A 26,225-nucleotide genomic window follows, 5' to 3' on the forward strand; every position below is an offset into this window, starting at 1 on the left:
GATCAGACTCAGAAGGTGGGAAAGCTACCTTTAGAGAAAGGCACTGTCAGTAAATCACCCCTGGTGATCTGGCCCCAGTCCTGGGGTGCTCCGATCCAGAGGGGCTCAGCGCATAGCCAAGGCTCTCGGGGCCAGCCCCAGAAGGCCGGCAGACTCACGGGCCTAGGAACGAAACCGGAAGAGGCTCTTGGACCCTGGTTCCCAGAGTGGGAGAAAGGGGTGGGCACCCGGGCAGAGGGAGCCCTGGGGATTGGCAGTGGCTGTGGGCAGGGCAGGAGGGACGGGGGAGGAGTCAACTTGTACACGTGAAAAACTCTGGCGGGGGCCGGGTTTTTCCCTTCCTCCTCCTCCTCCTCCTCCTCCCCCTCCTTCCTCTTCCCCACTTTCCTCCACCCTCCCTTCCCCTCCCCTTCTCCCTCCTCCTCCTCCCTCTCCTTCTCCACCTCCTCCTCCAGCTCAGGTTGCAGCTTCTCTGGGGAGCCGCTCACCTTTCCGGAGCAGCCCCCAGCCCGGGCAGGGACCCCAGCAGGGCGCAGGGCACGGCGCCCAGCCCCGCGGCACCCCGGCTGTCGCGGGCGGGAGCCGGCGCGCCGCGGCCCCCAGGACACGCGCGGTGAGTCCCGCGGGCGACGCGCAGTGTCCGGAGGGCTGGGCGGGCGGCGCGCCGCGGGGAGGAAGGGGGCGGTCGGAGGAGGGGGCACCGCGGCACCGGGGAAACCGAGCAAAGGTAAGCGGAGCGGCTCTTAAAGGCGCCGGTCTGCTTTTGCCCTGGGGCGGGAGGTTGGAGGGTTGTGCAGGAGCGCCGCTGGGAGATCGGAGATCACGAGGCGCGCTGGCTCGCTTGCTGGGGGTGGGCGAAGCCCCGAGCAGGCCCCTCCCAAGTTCCAGGTGCGCCGGTTCACCTTCGCAGACCACCCCCCTCCCCGACCCGGGAGTCTCCGCCGAGACTCACTCCGGCCCCCGGGCTCCCTTAACCCTAGGAAGCAAAGTTTATAACCCAGGTTAGACCAGGCGCTTTCTCATCGCCCTTCCTTCTGGGAAGGGCAAGGGTCGGGAGTCTCCGGTGACGGGAGAACCCGCGCGAGTGTGGGGCCAGATCGCACCTTGAAGGGCTTTCTGGGCTCCGGTGAACTTTCCAGAGCGACAGGCTGGAGGGTGGGAGACTAGAGCCCTGGGGTGAAGGTGGAAGGACAGCGTGGGGGCGCTGGGGCCTCTGGGGATCGCTGCCTCTTCTCTGCCCCCCAGGAGACCACAGGGGCAGTGGCTCCCAGTCCGCAGCAGCAGTAAGCAAAGGGTTAATAGAGCCGTGGGGAAGGGCGGCTGGTGGCCTGTTGAGCTGTGCGGGTGAGCATTCGGCTGTATGGGGGGCAGGGGATGGGTGGGGGGAGAGAGATGGGTGGGGGGAGAGGATCGGGAGTCGGTAGGGGCTGGAGGCCTCCCTTCTCTCCGTGTTGGCAGTGGCAGGAGTTCCCGGAGCTGTCTGCAGGCCCTGTGGTCGCAGGGCTGTTCAGACAGTGACGGATTTTCTGTGCTGTAGGATCAGCACCCTCCTAGGCACCGGCAGCCTCTTTAATGCTTGGTGAACCCTTTCTGGACAGCAGGGTTAGGAAAGTTAGAGCTGTGTGAGGGGTGGGGGATCAGCACCCCCAGAATCTCATCCCCAGGAATTGCTCTGCAGTTCCTCAACTGTGGCCTGGGCACTGTGACTCACTGCCAGCACCAGCTTGCCCCCCCCCCCCCCCGCCAGGACCCTGTGAGATACAGGGGGCATCTCCCACTGGGCATGGGCACACAGCACATTCTGGGACACTGGGCGGGGGACACAGAATCCTGGAGGATGCTGGGAGGACTGGCTCACGGGCTCTGCCCGCCCCCACAGAGATCCTCTACCTTTAGTCTAGCCTTGGGAAGGGGCTGGGACACAGGGCTTAGTGTCGAGGGGAGGCAAAGGTGGTTCGAGGCAACCCTGGCTTCGGGTTCGGGTCTGCATCTTGAAGGCTCTCTAGAGAGAGGGTCACCTTGCCATAGCTAAGCTACTGGCTCGGATTACTCTCTCTGCCCCAGCCACCTCCTGTGTAGCCGAAGTGAGGCTGGCTTCCCCCCACCCCTGCAACCTCATCAGCCTGTTGGGTTCCTGGGATTCTCCCCACTGGCCAACCATGACCCTCCAGGAGAATGGATCACTCCTTCTTCCCATATTTATGGGGGTTTCCAGAGCCAGAGTGGACTCAGTAAGCTACATCTGAATTCTGAATGCCTTGGTGGCTACCAGTTGGAGAGTAACTGCTGGGTTCCCAGCAGATACAGTAGACATTGCTATCCCCTTTTATAGGCGGGAAAACAGAGGCTATGAGAGACCAACTTTCCCTCAGTCTCACATAAGCGGGATCCAGCCCACTTCCATCTGAACCTGAGCTCCCTGCTGATAGTCCCTGCCCCATCTGGGGAGATCCTGTCCCGCTACGGAGTTCTCTGGTTTGACATCAGTCCCCAGGAGAAGGAAGGATGGGTGTGGTGCTCTGGGTAAGGAGGTTCCCGCTTGTTCTGTGCCAGGCAGAGCCAGGCTTTTCCGTGGGTCGCAGGAGAGAAGACACTAGATCCGAGGAACCTACAACTAGGTTCTTGGTCTGAGATCTCCTGGGATCCAGCCGCCTGCCCGGGAAGCCACCCCCTGGGTCCCTGGGGTCATGATGCTGCCTTTTGGACCACACTTGTTTTCTCTGTAGACCCAGACTCTGTCATCTGTCAACGTGCCCCATGCTGTAGGGCAGGGCCTGGGTTGGTCTTCCCAGCTTCTACCCCAGCTGTGCCTCTTTTTTGGTGGGGGTTACCCTCTTTGGGACTTTGGCCTCGCACCTCTATCCATCCCTCCCGATTCCTTTCCTTCCCTGAGTTTGAGACCTAAAGGGGAGGGAGAACCGGGGTCTTGTTGGAATCCGGGTCCAGAACATACTAGCTGAGTCCCCTCACCCCATCAGACACCTCCAAGCCTCAGTTTCCTGGTCTCTGAAATGGGAATCCTCGTTGGTCGGGTGGTTAGATGAACGAAATGAAATAACACACAGTGCCTGGCACGTAGCAGATGCTCAGGGACTGTTAGCTGAATCGTGCATGGTTATTTGGGAAGGGAATTTCCCAGTTATCACACCATGCCTGGCTCTGGGGTAGAGACCGAGGCAGGCTTTCCTAATCCCAGCAGGCTGGGCCCTAAGCATCTTTCCTGCTCTTCCAGCTTGGGGAGGAAGGGGTGGCTGGAAACCTGCCAGGAGGGGACCAGGAAACTGTGTTGTGGGGACTCTGCCCTCTAGTTTCTAGCATGAGTGAAGTGGGCACTGGAAGCTGGGAATTTTGCCCTGGGGTAAAAAGACCCTCGCTCCTTCATTAATTGCTGTCCCTTTTCTCCTCTGTCATCTGTGAGGGAGTGGCTGGCCTGGGTCCAAACTTATCTGATTAGTGTCACCTCGTTCCTTGGGAACAAGTCACATTTCTCTTCTGTAGCCCCGAGTTCTACCCCCACCCCTTCTGTCGCCAACCCTGGACACTTTGCCTTTGCCCCTGCCATCAGCTGCTGAGTGGGGCGGCTTGCCATCTCGGGAGGGTGGAGCTCCTCAAGGCTGGGCTTGTCTTGTCCTGGCCCCCACAGCTGTGTGCATTTCCCTGGAACCCAGCTCTAAGGCCGGGCTAACAGCAGTTCGGGCCAGGGCCTGGGGCCCGGGATCCCCACAGAGCTGGGGGCTGGGCCCGGCAGGAGCTGGCCAGGGGTGCCGCAGCCGATCAAGAAGGGGGAACGCTGTAGGCACGTCTCAGCCAGGACTCCTGTCTGAAGGAGCGCCCATCTGCTTCTGAAATCTGCAGTTATATCTGCAGGGGAGGAGGGAGGAGGGGTCAGGAGGCAAGTGTGAGAACTGGCCTGCAACCAGAAGGGTCTTGAAGCACCTTGCAGACACGAGTGTCCCTGGTGAGTCAGGGCCCCCCTGGGTAAGAAGACATGGGCCAGAACTTTTGAAGGAACGGTGGTGAGACCCTCTTTCTTGGAACTGTGGACCGGGGTCTCACCCTGCGCTGCCTCCCCGCCTACAAACATTAAATCGAGTCTGCCTTCGAATTAGAGGGGTGGGGACAGGCAAGGGGACTGTGTGATGGCCAGCTGGGGCGTTCCTTCATTTATATGCGAGCGCCCGCCTTCTGTCCAGCACGGGGGGGCGGTTTGGCGACTTCGGAGTGGGCTCCGGCCCTGCCCCTGCTGCGGAGTGAGGTGTTTCCGGTGCAGGACCTGGTTCACCCAAGCCTTGGATTCCTCCGTGAGAAAACGGGGAGAGCGGGAGTATTACAGATGCTGCGAGGATGACAGTGAGACACTGGCCACCACACTCCTGGCTTTTTGCCTCTCCTTGTGTCGTTCGCGAGGGCCGGTGGCTGTCCGAGTCCCCGGGCCACACGTGGCGGTTCTCAGTAGCTTGACTTCTGCTCTGTCCCTGTAGAAACCACAGCTTAGGCCTCACATAGGGGAAGGGGACTATCCTTAAAACGTTTCCACTCTCCCTCCTTCCAAGGACCTTCTGTGCTTTATTATTATGGTGGTAAGTTCTGACAAAACTCCAGGATGATTTCTCCCTTTACACCCTTGCTTCCCTTAAGAAGCCTACACTTTCTTGCCTTTGTGGGGCCGGGGGTTGAGGGGGAGGTCCCTTCAGGAACCAGGGCTGCTTCCCTCCTCTGGCCCCAGCAAAGGAGACCCTTGCTGGGGGACCAGATCCTGCCCTGTCCTTTCCCGGGTTGTGGCAGGATCCAGTGCCTGGTCCCGGTAGGAGACAGGTGTTGTGCCCGAGGCTTCACTCATCACGTCAGCAGTGCTGGGTCCCCAGACCACCTCTGCCGCCCGGGCATGGGATGAGGCCAGAGAAGGGGTCCCAGAGCCCCTCCCTGTACCAGCTGGCAGTACCCCCACTGTGGCTGGGCCGGGTGCCCTGCTCTGTGCGGAGGCCGTAGCTGAGATTGCTTTTTCCCAAGGCAGAGTGGTCCTTGGGTGGGCTTGCCCGGGGACCTCTGGGCAGGTCCTCGAAGTCCCCGAAGGAGCAAAGAGCGCATTGAAGTCCCAGTCACAGGCCCTCGGTTCTGGTCTCAGCTCTGCCCCTTCAGGCTGCATGGCCTGAGGCAGGTCATCCCCTTGGCTGAGTCTTGCCTTCTTCTCCTGAAAAATGAGGGCACAGACCAAGGGATTTCTAAAGCTCCATCCAAGACGACTGGTTTGTGGCTCCAGCTTTTGCCAGTCCTGCTGCTAAGGTGAGCTGTGCTCTGGGACTCCGGGAGGGACCCCGCCTTCCGTTCTTTTAAACTCGGGAGCCCAGACAAGGGCTTCCCCCAGCCAAGGCCTGCCATGGCTCAGATGACTGAGGAACCCCTGGGAGGCCTCCTCGTGTCAGATAAGAGGAGAAAAGAACCTCCCAAGGGAGTGGGTGCTGGATTCAAACCCTGTGCAAACACCAAGCACTCAGGGGCACGCCTCCGGGAGTGAGGGCACAGGAGCCAAGAATGGTCGGTTCGGTTTAAACAGTTGGGGAAAATTCAAAAGAAGGAAAAAAAAAAATACTCCATGCCACTGAAAATGATATAAAATTCAGATTTTCGCGTCCACGAGTTAAAGTTGACCGGAAGACAGCCCCACTCGTTTGTGTCCATCCTGTCTTCGGGCACTTTCTACAAAGGGCGGGGGCGGGGGGGGGGGGTGTTGCGGTGGTATGATTGCAGCGGAGACCGTATGACCCCCAAAGCCGAAAATATTGACTATCTGGCCTTTTACAGAACAAGCGTGCCAATCCCCGTTCGAGATAATTATAGTCCTCCCCAGGCTTGCACTAAAGAGTTTTGGAATCTCAATCTAAAAATACTTTTCTTTTCATTTAAAAAGAAGTGTTACTTCTTTTAACATAAGCAGCGAGTGGCCATTATGCAAGTATTGGAGGAAGCAAGTAAGCATAAAAGGAGATATTAGAGTCACTCCCGGCTCTGCCACCCAGAGAGACCTGCTGTTAGCCATTTATCTTGTATCTGTCTGGAATGTATGCAGTGTCCGTGTTTATAAGCGTGAGTCTCCAGCGTGTGGATGCCTAGCCTGCACCGAGCGTCACATTGTACATGTCGGCCCTCCTCACTTGAAAACACATCTCGAACTGTCTGCTCCCTCCAGACCCAGTGAGGTTTATCCTGGTGGGTCACAACCCCTGGGGATGTCCGGACAGCTGGGCAGGGAATCCTTCAGACTTGCTTATTACCACTGGGGGCTTGCTAGGGCCAGAGCTCTGGGTCTGGGAGTCATCAGCACGAGGCTGGCGGTTTCCACCACGGGAGAGCATGAGGTCACCAGGAAGAGTGCTCAGAGGGGAAGAACCGGAGGGCCCTGGCCCAAGAGGGAACTCTGGGGAGTGCCAGCTTTGAGAGACAGGTAGAGGAAGTGAGTCTGGGAGATGGGGGAGGGAGAGGGAAGCAGGAGGAGAGCCAGGAGGCCAGGGTAGGGGAAGACAGGGCGTGGAGCTTAGGACAGTGGCTGCCCACCGCCCCCCCCCCGCCCCCCCAGCAGGTACCTGTGGCATGAGTGAGTGACTAGGAGAAACCAGCACCTCCCCCGAGGAGCCTGGGCTCTGGGTAGCAGGTGCCACTGAAGGGGGCATTTAGAGAACAGCTGAACGAGGGGGAGATGTTCAGAGGCTTCTCAGAGGGGGCCTTGGAGGCAGGGAGGAGCTGGAGGTGTCCCGGGCCAAGGGGGCTACCTGGGCCCAGCCTGGCGGGAGGGAAGCCATGAGGAGCCTGAGGAGGCCAGCTTGCCCTAAAGGTTGGAGCATATTGGTGGAGGTCCTGTTGGAACACGGGCCAGACTGGAGCGGGTGGGGGGGGTGCTGGGAGTGGACTAAAAATAGGACTGCAGGCTAGAGACGCTGGAAAAGCTCCCCTCCCGCCCTCCCTGCTCCTGAGACTGAGAGGTCCCCAGGGATGCCAGCACTTGAAGTTAACAAAGATCCCATGACGACCACCGAGAAAGCTGGCTTCTTGCATGGCCGAGGGGGAGCTAGAGCGTGGGCGAACTTGGTCCGCCATATTTCTCCTCCGTTTCATTGGGTGGAAGATGGCGGGCACCAGCCCCGGGGCTTAAGCAAATGGTGAGGAGACAGGTGTGAGCTGTTTCCTGTGGGACTGACTCAGAAAAGGTTCTAGACTTTGGGATTTCGCAAACGCTGATCGAGGTGGCTGTCGAGGTGGCTGAGGGACCTCCCGTGAGGGTCTTCAGCGGAACCTGCGAAAAGGAGCAAGGAAACGGTTTCCTCTGCCTGGGAGGGAAGGCGGGCCTAGTCTGGAGGCAGAGTGACGTGGGGATGGGTTTTGCCTTTACTGCCCCTTGCTGCAGCCTCTGGTCTAGAATGTTCTGCACAGCCAGGACCAGAGCTGGTGGGAGGGCACCTTGTTCCATCTTAGCATTTGCAAATCCAGAGCCTCCCCAAAGACTGCAGACCAGAATTAGCTAGGTCTGAAAAAGGGTCAAGAAAGAAAAAAAGCAGAAGATGATAAATGGGCCTCCGTTCCTTGAGCCTTAGGAAGCCAAAGGGAGCAACAGAGTGAGCATCAGCAGCACCGATGTGGGGCTAGAATTGGACATTCAGGGGGTCAGGAGAAGTCAACTGTAGGGGTCAAGGCCAAGGTCTGTCCCAGGTAGTGCACCTGACCTGTGAGGTCCTAGGAATCTGCCCCCGAGGGAATGGGAACCCCTGAGGAAGGCCTCAGGGCCCTGTCAAATCCCCCCTCCACAAGCCCGTAGACCCCAGCTCAATGGTGTTTGGTGGGAACCTGGCATTAGGACTTTCCCCATCCCCAGTCCGTCCCTCGCTGTGGGTCATCTGCCCAAGAGGAGACCTCCACAGACCTCACTGAGGGAGTCGCTGCCCAGCAGGAGCTTCCCCTGTGCCTCAGTGGTGCCCCATCCCCCCCGCCACCACCACCACCGCCATCAGAGCCAAGAGCGGCCCGGGAAGGTGGGTTAGGTCACAGCTAAGGCTTCAAGTCCATAAGGCAACTGACAGTTCCTGGCTGCTCTCTGGTCTCCAGGTAGCCCCTAGAACTCGGGACTCAAGGCTTTCAGATACTCTCGGTGGCCATTGAGGGTTCGCTCAGTGCCAGTCCTGGGGGTGTAATGATGGGTCAGACCCAGTCCTTGCTGTTAACCTGCTCACTGGCAAACCAGTGGGTTAGATAAATGAACAGGGACACCTGCGAGCCAGGCGCTCTGCTTGAGAATGTCCAGGATGCCATAGGCTGGCGCCAGTGGGCTTTCAGACCAGGGGAGAAGCGACAGTCCTCACAGAAGGCCTCTTGGAAGAGGTCGTGCCTTTCTCCAGCCTTGAAGATGCGGGCATTTGACTGGGTTTCTCCAGTCTCTGGCCCACCAGTCCCGCCGTTCCAGAGAACCAAGGATGTCTGGGGTCTTGGGCTGGTTCTCTGGACTGTAGGCCTTGCCCACCCCAGGTGTGCTCAGGACCCACCTACTAGGTATGGAGCTGGCCTCGTGAGATAAACCTAGAAATGGGCCTTGGCCCGATGAAAGGAGGAAGAGAACCAGCGTATACCGCCTTTGTCCTCAATGGGCCTCATATGTATAGAGGAAAGAGTTTTAAATAAGCCTTTGGGGCTCAGTGGCCTGTGGCCTCATTCATTCGAGTAAGGCACTGGGCAAACAGCTCACCAAAACCCCGCTCTCGTCCTGGAGGGTGTCAGAGTCTGGTGAGAAAGGTACGCAAGCTGGTTTAGGAGTGACAAGGAGGAAGCTTCCCAATTGTGGTCACAGGTGGTTCTGCGGAGGAAGCGACACTTGAGTTTGGACGTCGTCTTACCAAGGGAACAATGAGGAAGGGCGTCCCGGGCCAAATGAGCGGCACGTGCAAAGCTGTGGGGCACGAGTGCGGTTTACTCTGGGAACAACAAGCGCACCCCATAAAACTGGACCCTCCAGGGAGCGGTGAGAGCCGAGACTCGAGAAGGAGACAGATCAAAACACAAGAGGCCCGGTCTGCTGGGCCCTGGAGTTTGGACTTTTGTCTGAGGGCATTGTTAGGTTGAAGGATTTTAAAGAGGGGAGTGACGTCAGAAAGCAGCCAAGAAAGTTAAGTCTGGGAATCTCTTGGCAGTTGGATCGGGGATTAGATATTCTCCCCATTTGGCAGACTGGGAAACCGAGGCATGGGGTGTTTTCCCAGGTCACGGTGCTGGTGAGTGGGAAAGCTGACATTTCTCCCATATTCCAAGCAGCAGAGAATTCTGGAGAGCAGGCCTGGCCAGCATGTGGCCCTCCCTCTAGGATGCTCCCATCAGGTAGGACCCCACAGGGGTACCTTTGCTGGAAGAGCAGGGGTGTCCCAGAGCCTCAGACACTTGCCCTCCTTCCACGCTTCCTGCAGGTCAGCCCTGCATGCTCCCGGAAGGCCTTCCCCGCCTGCGTCCTGCATTTCCAGCAGAGGCAGTGGGAAGCACTTGCTCACTGGCCGGCTACAGGCCTCTCTCTGGCCACCCAGGAGCCCCCAGGCTCCCAGCATCTCTTCTAGGCGGAGCTGGCACAGGGCGAGGTCAGTGATGAGGCCCCCCGGGGCTGCTGCTGCTGACTGCCCCTGAGGTTTGTCGCAAGCCAGGGAAACCAAGGCCCCCTGGGCCGGGTCAGCTGCAGGATGAAGGAAGAGATGCTATCTTACAGGGCTCCCCGAGGCTCGGTTCTCCCTGGGAGGAGGGAGTGTCTCTGAAGTCCCAGCTTATGACGTCTGCAAGCTCGGTCAGCCGTGGCCTCTTGTTCTTTTGAAACCCGCCCAAAGGCCCAAAGTGGCAGAGTGACCAAGGTGGGGGGCGGGGCAGGGAGAGGGTGGCAGAGGGTGTCCTGGCCAGTGATCAGCCTTTGAGACCAAGGCGCAGCCCCTCTAGGCTCCTGAGAGTGGGCAGTTGTGAGTTAGACCCTCAGGCCCTGCCCCTGGGCCCTCAGAGACTGAGACGGGGAGGGGGGGACTTGGAGAAGCACCTGACTCGTTCCTGGAGCCCAGAAGGTGCTCACCGTGGGCCTGTGTGATGTCTGTCAGCAGCACCAGGCAGACGGAGCAGAGTGGCCCCAGGGACAGAGGCACTTGAAAAGTCCTCGCCGGAGCTGGGGAGAAAATGCGATCTCCCAGCCGCCTGGTGGCCCTGGGGGTCGGGGAAGCCTTGCCAGACTCCCGGCCTGAGCTGGCCTAAATGTGGGCATGGGTACCGGTGCTGGAGCTGAGCTTGGGTTGTGGGAAGCAGGGAGACCAAAGCCGTTGGAGGCAGGAGGCTGGATTGAAGGACCTTGGGTGCAGGCTGTGAATTGGGGCTTCCTCCAGGGAGGAGGGAAAGAGCGTCTCAGAGGGGTTTGCTTGAGAGAGGCTTCTCAGAGCCTGGCTCCCTGGAGGTCACGGGAGGAAGCCGGCTGCTGCCCTCCATACCTCCTTCCGGCAGGGAGAGGCTGCCCAGCTTCCCTGGAGGCTCTGCCAACCTCCTCCTCTGCCTCCATAGTCTCGCTGGCGGGGCCTGGCAGGTGGCCCGGGCCTGGGGCAGGTAGAGCTGGGACCTGGCAGAGGCTGTCCTGGGGGCAGCCGGCTGTGTCCACCCTTCCTGGACACTGGGCCTGGGGGCCGGCCCGGCCTACTCTGGGGAGCTTTCTCCCTTTCAAGGACCCGGGCTGAGAGTGGGGCTGAGAGCGGTCAGCTGGGAGGCTGGGGTCCTCTGCCCTGTCAGTCTAAGTCGGGATTGGGGGAGACCCTGCCCGCCTGGTCTTTCCCTCTTAGTCGGGTGCCTCGGGACTGCCCGGTTTCCTGCACTTTTCCATCGGGGGTCCCTTATATGCTGTAAGGAGGTCTGTGAGGGACACGTCTCCTGTGTTATCAGGGGCCTCCTTTCCGGCACATCTTTGCGTCTGAGCCGGAGCTTGTGAGAGGAGGAGGGAAGTACAAGGTGTCCTGGTGTCCTCCTCGTGCTAGGGCTGTGTCATGTTAGCTCACCCGGCGTCTGCACTCAGATGTCTGCTGGACATGAAATACTGGCCCCAAACCCAGTTTCTGGTCTTTCCTCCTGAACCTGTGCTCCAGCATTCCCCGTGTCCAGTGGTGGCCACTCCATCCTCCCAGGTGCTCCAGCCAGAGCCCCTCAGGGTCTTGCTTGACTCCTCTCTGACACCCCGTTCTGCAAATCCCTTGGGCTCTACCTGCAAAATATAACCAAACACCAGATGCTTCCACTGTTCCCACACTGCTCTCAGCCACCACCTTCTGTCACCTGGATCTCTCCAGTAGCCTCCCGATAGGCTCCCTGCTTCCTTCCTTGCCCACACAATCTGTTCTCAACACAGTAGCCAGAGGAAGCCTGTTGAAATCTAAGTGGGACCACATCCCGCAGCTGCTGAAACCCTTCTGTTCCCTGTGGGGGCCCACACGGTCTGCTCTGTGCTCCCCTAAGGCCTCCTCTGTGCTCCTCTGTGGCCTCCTCTGCAGCCACACTGCTGTTCCTAGAGCATACCAAGTTCACTTCTGCCTCAGGACCTTTGCACCTCCTGTTCCTGCACTGATCTGCTTCCCCTAGATTCCACATGACTAACTCCCTTGCTTACACCTTCTTGGAATTCTTCCTGAGATGTCACGTTCCCAGGGAGACCTTCCCGACCACCCTGTTTCAAATTGCAACATCCTCCCCTCCCTACCCCCTTCCTTCTCTGCTGCTTTCTTTTGCACCTGTCACCATCTAACTTCCTGTGCAGGTTATGTATTTATTGTCTTGTCTATGCTGCTCCCCACCATTCAAATAGAAGTGCCATGAGGGCAGAAATTATGTCTGATTCTTTCATATGTGGATTCTCAGGGTCTACAACAGTGCCTGGCATGTGATTCTGTTAATAGATACTTGCCAACTGAAGGACTGGCGCCAAAGCTCAGAGACATTATTTACCCTAAGTGCCACCCTCCAGCCCTGCAGAGAGTGGCACCAGAACATGAATTTGGCTTTTAATTCGGGGTGGGGGTGGAGGAGACTTGGAGGAGACCTGGAACGGGAAAGAGCTCTTACAGCCTAGGCCCCAGGGAAGGCCAGGGTGGGGAGGGCTCCCGTTAGGAGAAGCAGGGAGCAACGTGGTCACGGAGTTTGGGCCCTTACTAACAAGCAGGAAATTGCTGTATGGTTTTGAGCAAGTCGGGTCTCATCTGGGAGCCTCAGTGTCCTCCCCGGGGCAGCAAGGGGATGGAACGGTGGGTCTGTAAGTGCTTCTCCTGCTGCGGTTCCTCGCGTTCAGCCCTTTCTCACTGGAGTTCAGCCCTTTCTCACTGGGCACATGGTGGCCTCTGGGCAAGTGTCAGCTCCATCCGGGCCTGGCTCCTCCCTCTCCTGGGCCACCCGCTGCTCTGGCACCAGCAGGAAGTTCTGAGCTGGTTGGTGTGTGCCCAGGAGGAAATGACAGGAGGTAAGCTGGGAACTCCAGGCTTACCTGGCAGGCGGGCAGGAGGGAAGGGCTGGTTGCGGGGTCTGCTTGTGGGGAGGGGGGTGGTCTGTGCCCGTGGTTCCCGAGGGGCCTCTTCTCCTCCAACACCTCCCCAGCCAGCCCGGCCAGGCCAGCATCCCTGGATGCCCAGCTCCCTCTTCCCCTGGCACCAGTTGCACGAGGACAGCCCCAGATGGCTCCCTGGCCTGGGGACAAAGGCCACACTGTGCCCGGCCTGGGGCTGGCCTCAGGCTGGGTCACACTGAGCCCTTCTGTCCCCAGATGGGGGTGAGGGGCAGACAGCAACAAGGTGACAGGCCTTTTTCCTGTCTCCCTTCCCCCTTGACCCCCCAAAATTGAAGAGCTGATTCTCTCCAGGGAAAAGTGACAGAGGCATCTTATGTCTTGAGCCAGGGGACAACAGAGAGCATTCACGACTCGGTCTGCCCTGTCACACCCAAGACCCTGCTGGGTTCAATGCCCCGATTGTCCCCAGCAGAGCGAGGCGTCCACTCTCTGCTGTGGTCACCACCCCTGCCGCCTGCCTTGCTGTCGCCATCAGTAAGTCCATCCTTACATCTGACCTCCATCCCTGTCCTGCTCCAGGGAATACCGCTTCCTCTGGGTCTCTCTCGAGTGGGTGGAAGATAGCCGGTCTCCATCGCTCTGTATCGCCTGGCCCTGCGTTCCTGCTTGAGATGCCATCTCAGCTTCGCCCTCCTTCTAGCTCCCCAGCCCACCCTCCATCGCACCCCCGGCCCCAGCTGGTGGCCCCTTGCTCCTAACGGAGCTGAGGGGATGGCAGGAGGAGGTGCCACTCAGGGCTGGCTCTCTTTTGTTTTGCAGAAATCGAGGGTCTCCCTCCTAGAAGGCTTCTGAGGAGCCCCCCTCCCCCACAGGCAAGAGCAAGGGTATAAGATTTATGGCAGCTACTGGTGGATTCCGGAACACAAACCCAACGTGCCATCCCATAAATCCCAGACGGCAGGACGGCTTTATGGGGGAGCCCTGTTTTTAGAAGGGGGCGTGCCTACTCCCTCTTGGCAGAGCTCAGACCTAAAGGAGCCAAGTGCCTGGCTCCCCCCATCACCCTAGGCTAACCATGACCAAGCTGGAACATCAGTCTGCAGGGCAGATGTTTCTTCCTCTTCTGGGTTGTGGGGTGTTGGGAAAGGTGGGGGGGGCCTCTGCTGCTCCACTCAGCCTGACGTCTGCCCTCCTTCTCCCCAGCTCAGAGGATACCGTGTCTCAGCACAGTAGGGCAATCTGGAATCCTGGGTGAATTACCATCCCTTACCCAGACCTCAGATGCTTCTCACCAAGGCTCCAGATCACTAAGAATGCTTTTTTTTTTTTTTAAGATTTTATTTATCTATTTGTCAGAGAGCGTGGGGGGCACAAATAGGGGAGAGTGGCAGGCGGAGGGAGGAATGGGCTCCTTGCTTAGCAGGAAGCCTGACGGGGGACTCAATCCCAACACCCTGGGATCATGACCTGAGCTGAAGACAGATGTTTAACTGACTGAGCCCCCCAGGCGCCCCTGGGGATGCTTTTTTAAAAAAATTCATTTTCACAGTCACCGTCTTCAGTTCCAGACTCTGACAGGGAGACCCGGGAATCTGAATTTTTAAAAATCCTCCCTGGTGCTACTGAGGTTCAACAACTCTGTAGACAACTGACCTGTCCAGTGGGGACATCTCCACTCTCCTGTCCTGCTGGGAAATGTCCGGTGACGGGTAGGGCACATCTAGGTCCCCCTGTCCCTGGAACCCATGTGCGGCCGCTGTCATGAAGCTTCTGTTAGGGGACACGCTCTGGCCCCCGGCCGCCTGGACACGGCAGGATAAGGTGGGGTGAGTGCCCGCTGGGAGCTTCACGTCTGTCCGTGTGTCCTGCAGACGGCAGGCCTGTGAGTGCAGGGGGCCAGGAAGGAGTGGTGGAGGCTGGCGGGCAGGAATGAGCTTAGGGACAGGGACTCAGGAAAGTGTTGGGCTTTGCCAAGGAAGCTGGAAGAAGAGCTTCGGATGCCTTCTTAGAGGGGGCATCAGGAGCCCCTGAGTTCCTGGAGAACAGGGACCACACTCACTCCCCATGTGATTACATGTGACCCAGCACGTAGTAGCTACTCGGTCCTCACCTGTCTGAACTGAACCTAGGGCGACTCCGGGGCCCAGGGACAGAGATGACTCTGCTGTGCCAACCTGAGGGAGGAGGGCCTGGCTGCCACCCCCCTTCATCTCTGCACTCAGAGCTGCTGCAGGTAGCTGCCCCGGGAGTGTGGGGGCAGCCAGGAGCCTGCTGGCCCAGGGAAGAGCCCTCTCCGGGCTGGCTGAGGACAGAGGATGACCGTGGAGCAAAGTGAACATGTTATGACCCAGAACCCCTTAAACCAGGAGGACTCAGAAGGGGTCTTTGGCCTCAGATTACCAGCTTTGGCCTCAGATTACCAGCTAGTGATTGGGAAAGGGCTGTGCCTGGCTGTTCAGGTAAAAGCTGGGAGGGGGTGCGGGGTGGCCCCTCTCCCATCACAGGACTGGCCCTGGATGCCTTCTTGGCCCATGTCGGTGGGGCGCTTGGGACGCCTCTTGGTCCTCTGTTCACCAGGGAGGTGTGGGCTGAGCAGGACCAGGGGCAGCTGCACCGAGAACTTAGGACATCATGGAGGGGAGTGGCAGGGTAGGGGGTGGTGGTGACTGGAGAGGCAGGTGGGTTTTCAGGGCAAGATATGGAAGGAGGGGTGTGCAGGAAGAGGCAGTCTAACTGAGTGGACAGCAGGGTACCCCCTCACTCACAGAGCATGAGGGCTGGGGAGCCCTGGGAGGGAACACTTTCTGGCTCGGGAAGGGGCCTTGAGGGGAACAGAGCAGCCCACCCTTCCCTGCGCTATGTTCTCTGCAGCGTGGACACTCTGCCCCCTCAGGGCTCTGGCATGAGAGAGCCTCAGCCTCCTGTCCCTGGGGCCCTCTTTTTCCTGCAAGCTTCTGTGTTTCCCCTGAGACCTTCAGCTGCTCCTGACCTCCCACATTTCAGCTGGAGAGACGGCACTGGGCCAGCTCAGAGGCACACGTCCCCTCCCTTGTCCCTTCTCCTTTCCTGCCTCCCAGAGGCCTAGGACAAGCCAGAGAGGGACCTCCAGGTGTCAGTGTGAGGATGAAGTGGGGTTTGGACCAGACTCTGTCATGAGGCCGCGGGCTGAGCTGGGTTCAGCCGCTGGGCGTCAGTAAGACTTACTGGCTGTTGACATACTCAGGCTCTTACACACAAGTTGGTGAAGAGCTATTCGCCCGAGTTCTGGTCCCTCCCTGCCACTCCAGGCCTCTTTGGAGAATTCTCTAGACCTCCAGCAGCTCAAAGGTCTGGCCCTGGTGAGGCCCCCAGGATCTTGCTGGCACGTCATACCGCTATTAGGCCGCAGTTTGCTACACTGATTAGTCCATAGTGTGACTACCTCCCCAGGCGAGGGGGCGGGGGCGGGGGAGGGGTAGTGGTGGGGGAGCGGGATTCTCAGGGAGGGAGAGGGCTACGTCCTGAAATCTCTGTGAAGAAGGCCTTCCGAGGTGCAGGCCTCAGAGCTCGATGGGCCAGCAGAGACCCAGACCCAGAATTCGCATCTGCTGTCAGCCCAGCCTCATGCCTTGTTCTCACCCACTCTGCCCCGCCCCCGCCCGTCTCAGGCCCCACCGCCCTGGTCCCCGCTGACCATGAACAAGATGAAGAACTTCAAGCGTCGTCTCTCCCTGTCCGTGCCGCGCACCGAGACCATCGAGGAGTCCTTGGCCGAGTTCACAGAGCAGTTCAACCAGCTCCACAACCGGCGCAATGAGGGTGAGGGGTCCGGCCGCCCCCCTGCCCTGCCCAGGCCCTCCCTGACCCGGCCCTCATGGCTGGGGGAGGACAGAGGTGGGAGGCAGTCTCCCTTCCCCCCACCCCCACCCCCGGGGCCGAGGGGCAGGGTGGGCAGCTGACGCCTCCCCCTCTCAGACCTGCAGCTTGGGCCTCTTGGCAGAGGCCCCCAGCCGGAGTCCAGCACCTTCTCCCCGACGGACAGTGGGGAGGACTCTGGGCAGCTGTCCCCTGGCATGCAGTACCGGCGGCAAAACCAGCGCCGCTTCTCCATGGAGGTGAGGGGCGATGGGCTCTCCCCCGGGGACCCGGCAACAGTATATCCCCAAGGAGGGTGACCACCTGGGACCCTGACTTCATGGATTCACATCCCAGCTCTGCTGTCGGTCATCTCTGTGACCTTGAGCAAGTGTCTCAACCTCTGCATACCAGTCTCCTTGTGTTAAAATGGTCATCGGGAAGATTAAGCAAGTTAATATATACCAAGTGCCTAGAACAGTCCTGGTACATAGGAAGCTAGACAACTTGACTACTGTTCTTATGACTCGTAGGCATGGACCCACGTATGAGAAAAATAGGCTTCTTATCCGTTGGAATCTCATTCTCTGGATGGTTATACTGCAGCCAGAGAGGGGAAGGGAACCTCCTGAGGTCACACAGCAACTCCTGCGTGTTCACATATGTCTCTGAGCGCATCTTTGAAGCAGCTTTGAGCCTGGGGTCATAGCCTGTGGTTTGGCCCTGCTGGGGTTGCTCTATAGGGAAAGCCAGGCCCTGGGTGATGAGTGAGGGTCCCACAGCACGAGGTAACCTGGAGCAAGCACAGGTGTCCCCCTCTCATCCCGGCCACTGCAGGACATCAGTAAGAGGCTGTCTCTGCCCATGGACATCCGCCTACCCCAGGAATTCCTGCAGAAGCTACAGCTGGAGAGTCCGGACCTGCCCAAGCCGCTCAGCCGCATGTCCCGTCGAGCATCCTTGGTGAGTCCTAAGAGGGTCAGGGGTCACCAGGGGAGACCCAGCTTGGACACATCAGATGGGGTTTGCCTGGCCCCGCGGAGTCCTGCAGCAGTTTGTGGGCCTCTGGCGCCACCTGCTGGCCTCAGCGGATTCGCAAGCTTGTAGTCCTTGGTCAGCGACGTGCATTCCCCTAGGTGAGTCCTACCAGGGCTGGAGCAGAGCCCCTAGCCCTCTCTGGGCCCCCACGGTTTCCACTGCGGTGAGACCCCTAGACCAGCTGGCATGTGCTTTCCGGTCACGGCTGCTTATCATATTTCCTTGGGAGCCCCTTGCAAAACGTGGACTCTGGCCCACCACTCCAGATACCTACAGAGTCAGACTCCGGGTGGTGGGGCCCAGGAAACTCCATTGCTAAGGGTTGGGTACCACTTAGCTAGAGGAAGTATGCTGATGAGAAAGACTGCTGGGGAGGTGGGTTCTGAACTGGGCACTTGAAGTACAATGGGGGAACAAGGCAGTTTCTGCCCACGAGGCTCTAGTAGTCTGAGCACGGTGGAGACGGATAGGTTTTGAAGGTGCGTGGCAATCCCAGGTGCCTGGGCCCTGACTCCGCCCCCTCCACTGCCAGGGGAGGAAGAAACTCATACTTCCAAGGGTTCCTTCCTTTATCATGGGGACAGAAGGGAGAGACCAAGAGGCAGGACTTGTGGCTGCACTCATCCGTGCTAGGCTCTGTTGTTCCCTCTCCCTGATGGGGGTCTCATTCCCTTCCCTCCTGGAGGCTGGCTGGGGGGGTGTCATGTACGTCGGGCTGTGGCCTTCACACTCACAGGACCCTGTGTCTTTCCCTCTCAGTCAGATATCGGCTTTGGAAAACTGGAAACATATGTGAAACTGGACAAACTAGGGGAGGTAAGAGGCTGGGCAGGGCGGTGAGGAGCAGGGACAGGCTCTCCCGCGCCGCCCTGTCCTGCCTTATTGCTCCTGCCCCGTGGAGACATACCATCTTGGCCATCCAATCTGGCCCAGCCTTTTGCAGGCGTTGAGGGGGGCCCGGGTCCTGGAGGAAGGCATGAGGATGGCGTGGGGCCTGTGGGCTCTGGGCATAATCCAGTTTGTCTGTTTTTCCTGCAACTATTTCTCTGGGTTTGAATCCTGTCTCTGCCATTTACTAACTCTGTGGCCTTGGGCCAGTTATGTGACCTCTCTGTGCCTTTTTTTTTTTTCCCCTCTGTCAAATGGAGATGCAACGGCTGTGTGTCCTAGGGCTGTCTCGAGGTCGGGCTCGGTTACTATAATAAGCTTGCATGCACGCCTACACCGTGCCTGGTGCAGGGGCCACCCTGTGGGCCGTTATCTGTCTCTGTTACCACTGCGCTCCGCTTTGTGGCAGGGCCTTGGGGCGGCCAGAGGTTTACAGACAGGAGGAAGACACAGCTGTCTCCCTCCAGGAACCCAGAGAGGAGACCTACCTGTAAACATCAACATAAGGAAGAACAAAACTGGCGTTCTAACAGAAGGGCGCCTCACCTGCTGGGGGCTTAGGGGAAGGACGGTTCATTTGGAACAGGGAGGAGGAAGGGACAGAGTCAGAGAGAGATGGACCTTGGAGCAAACATGGAATTTCAGTGAAAGGAGAAGAAGGGGGGAAGGGCACAGCCCAAGCAGACACACAAAGAGGAGGGCGCTGGACAGAGGAGTGTGCGCCCTGAGTGTGGCCGGTGCTGTGGGGGTTCTTGTCCCCAGGGAACCTACGCCACGGTCTTCAAAGGACGCAGCAAGCTGACGGAGAACCTCGTGGCCCTGAAGGAGATCCGGCTGGAGCACGAGGAGGGGGCACCTTGCACGGCCATCCGAGAGGGTACGGCACCCTAGGGTCCTGAGCTCCTGGGGGCTCCTGGGAGGAGGGCTTCATTGACGTGAGCCCCAGTGGGAGCCTCGGGGCAGAAGGTCATTGCCGGAGTGGGGTCTGCTAGGGGCTGATCCCAGGAAGAGAGGGTGTGAGGGGTGTGTGGGGCCACAGGGACCCAGGCAGGCCTGTCACCCCACAGTGTCTCTCCTGAGGAACCTAAAGCATGCCAATATTGTGACCCTGCATGACCTCATCCACACGGAGCGGTCTCTCACCCTGGTGTTTGAGTACCTGGTGAGTTGGGCTGGAGCTAGCAGCTTCTCCCCTCTGCGGTGGGGTGTGGGGGCGGGGTGGGGGGCAGCCCAGGCCTTGTTCTAAAATCAGGTTCTCAGATGCTCCCACACAGGAGTGGGCCCAGGAGGTGTAAGGGCAGCTCAGAGCCTGGGCCCTGCCCAGGGAGGAGCTTCCGGTTAGAGGTCAAGACAGGTCAGGGCTGAGCCAGGCTCTGTGTTCCAGGACAGTGACCTGAAACAGTATCTGGACCACTGCGGAAACCTCATGAGCATGCACAATGTCAAGGTGAGGGCCTCCGTAAGGGCTGCCTGCCCCTGGGTGCCCCATTTCAGTCCCCATCTGTTCTCAAGCCCAAAACAGGCACCATTCTTACGACCAGGGGCCCAGCTGCGAGGTTGCTCAGACCTTCCAAGGTATGAGGGCGTGCAAAGTCACTGCCATTCAGGGAATCCCAGGAACTGTGCTAAGCACCCCCCCCCCCACCCAGTGCAGACACGCACCCTCTGCCACCATCTAGCCGATGATACAAAATTCCCTCTCCAACTCTGAGCATGTTTTCCATCTGTAAAACGGGTATATGGATGAAAGGAGGCTTGTGGAGAAGCTTGAAGGGAGGAAAGACCCCTTCTGGCCATCGTGAGAGAACCAAGTGCATGGCTCCCCACTCCGGTGGGCTTTCTGGCCCTGCGTGGTGCCCCCTCAGCTCCCGGCCAGACAATGCTCTGGCCTCCAGCACCCTGCTGACTCCTCCACACACCTGGGGCCCTCCTCTGTGGATGGGACTCCCTGGGATGCATGGAGCCCAGGAGGGGGCGCAGCGAGGGTGGTGAACCAGCGTAGCTCCCCAGGGACCTCACCGCACACCCAACCCCCTCCCCAGCCATGGGGCAGAAACATAGATTCTCCCAGGTGGGACACACCTGCCTTCCACTGCTCACCTTTCTCATCCCCTCCTCCCTCAGATTTTCATGTTCCAGCTGCTCCGGGGCCTTGCCTACTGCCACCGCCGCAAAATCCTGCACAGAGACCTGAAACCGCAGAACCTGCTCATTAGCGAGAGGGGAGAGCTGAAGCTGGCTGACTTCGGTGAGGGCGGGGCCCGCCGGGGCCAGGGGGCGGGTCCGGGCCAGGGGGCGGGTCCCAAACGGTCTTCTTCGGAGTGGGGTGCGGGTGGGGGGCAGGGAACTGGGAGGCTCAGTGACGGGTCCATCCCCAGGACTGGCGCGGGCCAAGTCAGTGCCCACGAAGACCTACTCCAATGAGGTGGTGACCCTGTGGTACAGGCCCCCTGATGTGCTGCTGGGGTCTACCGAGTACTCCACCCCCATTGATATGTGGTGAGTGAGCGCTGTGGGACCAGGGCCAGGGGGGTTTCCACACCTCCACATTCCCTTTTGCTGCCTCAAGGCCCTCTGCCAAGAACTGCCTAACCTCCTTTGACTAGAAGCCATGTGACCTCCTCCTGAAGTAACCGGATGGGAAAGAATTAAGTCTGGACTCCGTTAGCGTTCCCGGGGCTCTAAGTAGACCCTCCCCGGCTCTGCTTCTGAAATACTGCCGCAGGGATCCCTGGGAGGTTCCCAGAGGGTGCGGGAGGGCTGCCACCGTAAATACGACGAATCTTCCCCAAGCATCAGTTCTACTGAAAAATTTGGAAAGGATCTATTATTTGTGTGTGTGTGTTAAAATTAACATGCATATGATTTGGTGTAGAATGAAAAAAAAAAATCAGCCCAATTTTAAAGCTGAAACCCAGGTTTCTGATTAATGCCACTGTGTTCTGTGCCCCGGGGTCCCCAAGAGAGTGGATTTGCGGACTCGCCTCTTCCATGGGACAGAGTCTGAGATAGCGCTGCTTGAGAAACTGCTACGTGGGTGCCGACCCAAACTCTATAGGGTGAGGGGAGAGGTTAAAGCGCCCTAGAGCCCAGAGGAGCCCCCAAAAGAGGCCCCAGTGGCGGATGCAGCTGTGCTAGCCTCCGCTGTCTTGGGCCGCCCACCCCAGAGCCAGGACCCTTGGAGCCACGATGGCAGGATGGCAGGGCGTCCTTGGTGCCCTGGTGGAACAGCCCTAGGAAGGGCGGGTGCGAAGAGGCCCAGCCTGACGCCGCCCCTGCCCATTGCTCCCCGCAGGGGCGTGGGCTGCATCCACTACGAGATGGCCACGGGGAGGCCCCTCTTCCCCGGCTCCACGGTCAAGGAGGAGCTGCACCTCATCTTCCGACTCCTCGGTCAGTCTCCGGCCGCTCCTACCCTCTCGCCACCAGGGGGCGCCAGAACTCCGTCCAGCCCAGGCTCACACAGGGACTGGGAAGAGGGGCTCCCACTCGCTCTCCACCGGGCAGCGACCCCTGTGGCCTTCGCCATTGTCTGCCCCCACCTCCTTCATTGCACCCTTCCCAGTCGCCCGTGGCCCTGGCCCCTCACTGTGCGCTTCCCATGCCTTCTCATCTCCCCAGGGACCCCCACGGAAGAGACGTGGCCCGGCGTGATGGCCCTGTCCGAGTTCAGAGCCTACAACTTCCCGTGGTACCTCCCGCAGCCACTCATCAGCCATGCTCCCAGGTAGCCCTGCTGCCCCACACCTCTCCTGGTCTTGGCCCGGGCTGTCCCTCCTGGAGGTGGCCACGGGGGCCAGCCCCCCAGTCCCCCAACCAGGCCAGGCCTGTGCCAGTTCCTTCCTCCTGCAGGTTGGACACTGATGGCATCCACCTTCTGACCAGCCTCCTCCTGGTGAGTGTGCCCCTGGCGGGGCCCAGGGACAGGCAGCCTGAAGGCCGGAGACCCCACCTGGGCCCTCCACCCACCTCTGAGCTCACAGCACACACCCTCCCCCATATTCCACCCCATCCCCTTACCCCCAGCCCCTGCCCCCCAGCACTGGTTCCCACACAGAGGTGGGAGTGGGTGCACTCTGAACTCAAACGCAGTTCAAACCCTCTTACTATGTAGCCTTGGGCAAGTTCTAGAACTTTCCTGAGCTTCCATTTCCTCCATTGCAAAGAGGAATTGATAATTCATACTTCCTAAGCTGGTCACAAGGACACCCTGAGATAATGGAACACACTTAGTGTGGGACCTGCCTTGAAGGAAGTGCACAGTAAAGGGGAGTTGTTGGTATTACATGTTAGTATTGCTATTATTAATGTTATGATCGCAGGAGGCTTCAGCTTCTAGATTTCCATCCCAAGAGGAGGTCACTCAGGAAGTCCCATTTCTGGTTTTCTCTTGGTGGCTGGAGATCTGGGAGCTGAGCCCGGAGACTGCCTCAGGCTGGCTTGGAGGGGGAGGCTGGCAGTAGACCCTGCGGGCTCCTGGGTTAGACTTAGGCCCCCCTCATGCTGGCCATCTAACTCAGTGTGGGAGTTGCTGCACCGAGGGGTCCCCAGAGTCCCCCAGCCAGGGCCCCATAGCCCACCCTGTACCTTTCAGTACGAATCCAAGAGTCGCCTAGCAGCAGAGGCAGCCCTGAACCACCCCTACTTCCGATCTCTGGGAGAGCGTGTGCACCAGCTTGAAGACAGTGAGTGTGGGGAGGTTGGGGGAGGGACCAGGGTCACCCCAGAGCCAAAGAAATGGGGCGGCAGGTGTGGGTGGAAGAGCTGGAGCAAAGAGGCCAGAGGCCCCCAGTGCAGCCAAGCTGCTTGGGCACAGGACTTCCCCTCCTTGGGTTCCCAACTGTAACTAAGGGCAAAACTGTGGGATCTAAGAAGCCGCCTGAAAGGCCCAGTTAGGTGTTCCTGGGGCAGTCCTGAATGAAGGGGTTCCCCAGCCAGAGGGCCCTCTGTGAGTGTGGGGGCTCCCCCCAGGGGCTCAGCCCTCTCCCTACCTTTCTCCTCTCTCCCCACAGCGGCGTCCATCTTCTCCCTGAAGGAGATCCAGCTCCAGAAGGACCCAGGCTATCGGGGCCTGGCCTTCCAGCAGCCAGGTAGGGGCTCGCGCCTCCCCCGCCCCTTATTCGAAGAGACCAGGACAGGCTGTTCCTCCCTCTTGAAGAACAGAGTGGGCAGTCAGCATGGCCTCCCCCCAACGTTGGCCTCCCTTTTGGGGGGCCCAGGGAGAGCAGGGAAGGGACTGGTTTCCCTATCTCCTGCCCAGGCTTCCTCCCACAGCGTGTCCCTTGTCAGCCCCAACCCGGCATCTGACAGAGCCCTGAGGAAGGTGCACGATCTCTGGCCTACATTCTGTCTGCAAACCCACCTCCGTTCTGGGTTCTCTCTATTCTGGAATTCTCCACAATTCCATTCTAGAATTCTCCCACCTCCATTCTGGGAGAACCATACCTTGTCTCTAGAACAGCTGATGGCCTCAGATGTGACAAGTACATTATTTCGTATCATCCTAAAATACCCTTTGAAGTAGGTATTTTGTGTGTGTGTGATTTTAAGTAATCTTTACACCCGATGTGGGGCTCCAGTTCATGACCCCAAGATCACACATCACGGGCTCTACTGACAGAGCCAGCCAGGAGCCCTGAAATAGATACTATTCATGGTCCCCGTTTCATCATCAATGAATGTGAGACACAGGGAGGTGAGGACAGTTTCACACAGCTGGTCAATAACAGAGATGGGATTTGAACCCAGAACCGACTGGCTTCCAGGAGCATGCTTTTGCTAGCCCTGTCAGAGCAGCCCCCGAGGTTGCCCTTCTGCCTGGTCCCCGGGGCACCCTGCTGCCCAGCTCCCTCTCTGCAGCCGCACCCCCACCCCCCACTCTGTTCTCCAGGCCGAGGGAAGAGCCGGAGGCAGAGCATCTTCTGAGCCGGGCCCACCCTGCTGCGGCCCCAGGGACGAGAGACGAGAGTTCTCCGAGAGCACGACGACAGACAGGAGGGGGCCTGCGTGGCCCTGGGAGGACTGAGGAACAAGGGCTAATGGCCGGCCCAGAAGACTTCTTGGCAGCCCTGCTGGCCACGGCTGTTTCCTCTTCCTGCTTCCCACATGCCTCCCCTGTGGCCTTCTCCTCGTCACCCACCCCTCTGTCACTGGCCCCGGAGCTGGGCCTGAGCTGCTTTCCTGGGAGGAGATGAGGGGCAGGGAGGGACCACCGACCCTTTCCCACCCCGAGGTGCTTGGGCACCAGTGTGGGACCCACACGGACAGGAGAATCCGGGTGCCTGGCTGAGCAGGGTGCACTGAATGTGGGTTCTACCATAGCTCCCGCCAGGGGCTCCCTGGCACACTTCACTGTCTTTCTTCCCCTCTGAGAGCAGGAAGCGCAGGGCACTTGTCTGGGACTCTGGAATCCTGGGTGCTGTTGTGGGCGCCAAAACCCAGCCTCTACCTGGAGGGCAGGTGTCTCCAGAGCAGCCCAGCCCTTCTCTACATCCTCAGCCTGTCCCCATTCCCTCTCCTGGCCAGAGGCCCCATATGCTGCTGGCTGCCCGGCTGAGTCCAGAAGCGGCCTGGTCTCACCAGCTGGCCCCTGCCCGCCCCCCCAGCCTGAATGGGATTGCCTTAAATCGGCAGGGGGTAGAGCATCACTGCCCTTGGAGCTCTGACCCAAACACCTACTTGTCCACCCTTCCCCAAGAGTGGCTCCTGCTTAACATGCCTGGGCCTTGAAAACCCAGCCCGGGGCAGGGTCCAGGGGACAACACCCCGATAGGCAGGGTCACCCTGATTCTGGTACCAGAACAGCCTCAGCTCCTTGGGGCTCACCCAGCCTCTTCCCTCCTTCCCAGCCCCCACTGCCTGGTCCATGCCCTTCCCCACCCCGGCACCAGCCTCCCCATGACCCCGGCCTCCCCAGAGGGCAGGGTGTAAATGCCACAGTCTGACATGGAGGAAGGTGGGACAGGACGCACAGGCTTTGAGCCCGAGAGCCCCACCCTGGGGAGCTGGGAGCATGAGGGGCCGCAGCCCCAAAGAAGGCCCCTCACCACCCCTTCCGAGCACGCCTGTTGTATTCCCAAGGTCTCCTCAACACTTGCCTGCATCTCTAATGGCAAGGCCAAGGGGAGGCCGGGCGCGGCTGTTCACAAGCCCCCTGCCCAGCCCAACCCCTAAGCCTGAGGAGCAACCCCGGAGGGTCTTGGCCTCCGCATGAGTCCTTCCCCTCCTCCCCCCACTGTACTGTGAATGTCCCGTGACTCAGCACAAAGACAGATAATATATTTAATTCATGTTGTACAGAAAAGCTGATTTTGACAGATTGATGCCAAAGATGGAGGATGGAAGACCCTTCTCCAGGCCCCATGAGTGTGGGTGGGGCTTGCTTGTATGTGTATATGTATAAAGTGGACAGAGAGTTTGGTTTGTGTATATCTGTGAACCCACCCTGGGCACGGGAGGGGAGCCCGAAACCTTCCTGCTGTATGCCGGAAGCTGCTGCCTCCAGGACCGGAAGTTCACTCTGGGTGTTGTGGGGAGGCATGGAGGAGGCCTTCACCCAGGGACCAGGGACAGGGCCTGAGGGGTGGGGCCAGCCAGGAGAGCAAGAGGGAGTCCCCGGGGAGGGGTCTGGGGGGCAGGCTGCTATACCTGGCCCTCTTGCTCCCCCAACCAAACCGCTCCCTGACTTCTTGGGAGGGAAGAAGGGGAGGTTTAGGAGAGGGCCGACATGGGGGTGGCCAAGGCCAGGGCCCAGAACGAGGTTGCACATGTCCCTAATCCAATCCAGCAATTTCTACAAACTTGGACTCCACCTTCTGTTGCCCAGACTGTCTCTTACCTTGGGGGCACACGACCTCCTTGCTCTCTCCCAGAGCTCTCCATGTCTTGCTCTGCTTTCCAGTTCAGTGTCCAGGTTTGTTTTCCCAAGAGCACT

General features: G+C 59.3%; 1 protein-coding gene across 3 annotated transcripts; it reads left to right on the forward strand.

Moving 5' to 3' along the window:
* Nucleotides 1–481: 481 nt before the first annotated feature.
* CDK18 (cyclin dependent kinase 18) lies at nucleotides 482–25,708 on the forward strand. Of its 3 annotated transcripts, none has more exons than XM_047705279.1 (17): nucleotides 517–613; nucleotides 3,868–3,958; nucleotides 16,180–16,330; nucleotides 16,487–16,626; nucleotides 17,204–17,329; nucleotides 18,164–18,220; nucleotides 19,055–19,169; nucleotides 19,360–19,454; nucleotides 19,677–19,739; nucleotides 20,417–20,540; nucleotides 20,671–20,791; nucleotides 21,588–21,685; nucleotides 21,914–22,019; nucleotides 22,145–22,187; nucleotides 22,887–22,977; nucleotides 23,305–23,382; nucleotides 24,183–25,708. In XM_047705279.1, the coding sequence occupies exons 3-17, from the start codon at nucleotides 16,207–16,209 to the stop codon at nucleotides 24,215–24,217; spliced, it is 1,416 nt and encodes a 471-aa protein (XP_047561235.1). In that variant the 5' UTR covers nucleotides 517–613; nucleotides 3,868–3,958; nucleotides 16,180–16,206; the 3' UTR covers nucleotides 24,218–25,708. The 3 variants fall into 3 exon arrangements, with proteins under 3 accessions (XP_047561234.1, XP_047561235.1, XP_047561233.1); XM_047705277.1 differs by lacking the exon at nucleotides 3,868–3,958 and adding an exon at nucleotides 12,884–13,066 and having other exon boundaries at nucleotides 534–613; XM_047705278.1 differs by lacking the exon at nucleotides 3,868–3,958 and having other exon boundaries at nucleotides 482–613.
* Nucleotides 25,709–26,225: the final 517 nt, after the last annotated feature.

Source organism: Lutra lutra, chromosome 15 (genome assembly GCF_902655055.1).
Source record: "Lutra lutra chromosome 15, mLutLut1.2, whole genome shotgun sequence".
NCBI classification, from domain to species: domain Eukaryota; kingdom Metazoa; phylum Chordata; class Mammalia; order Carnivora; family Mustelidae; genus Lutra; species Lutra lutra.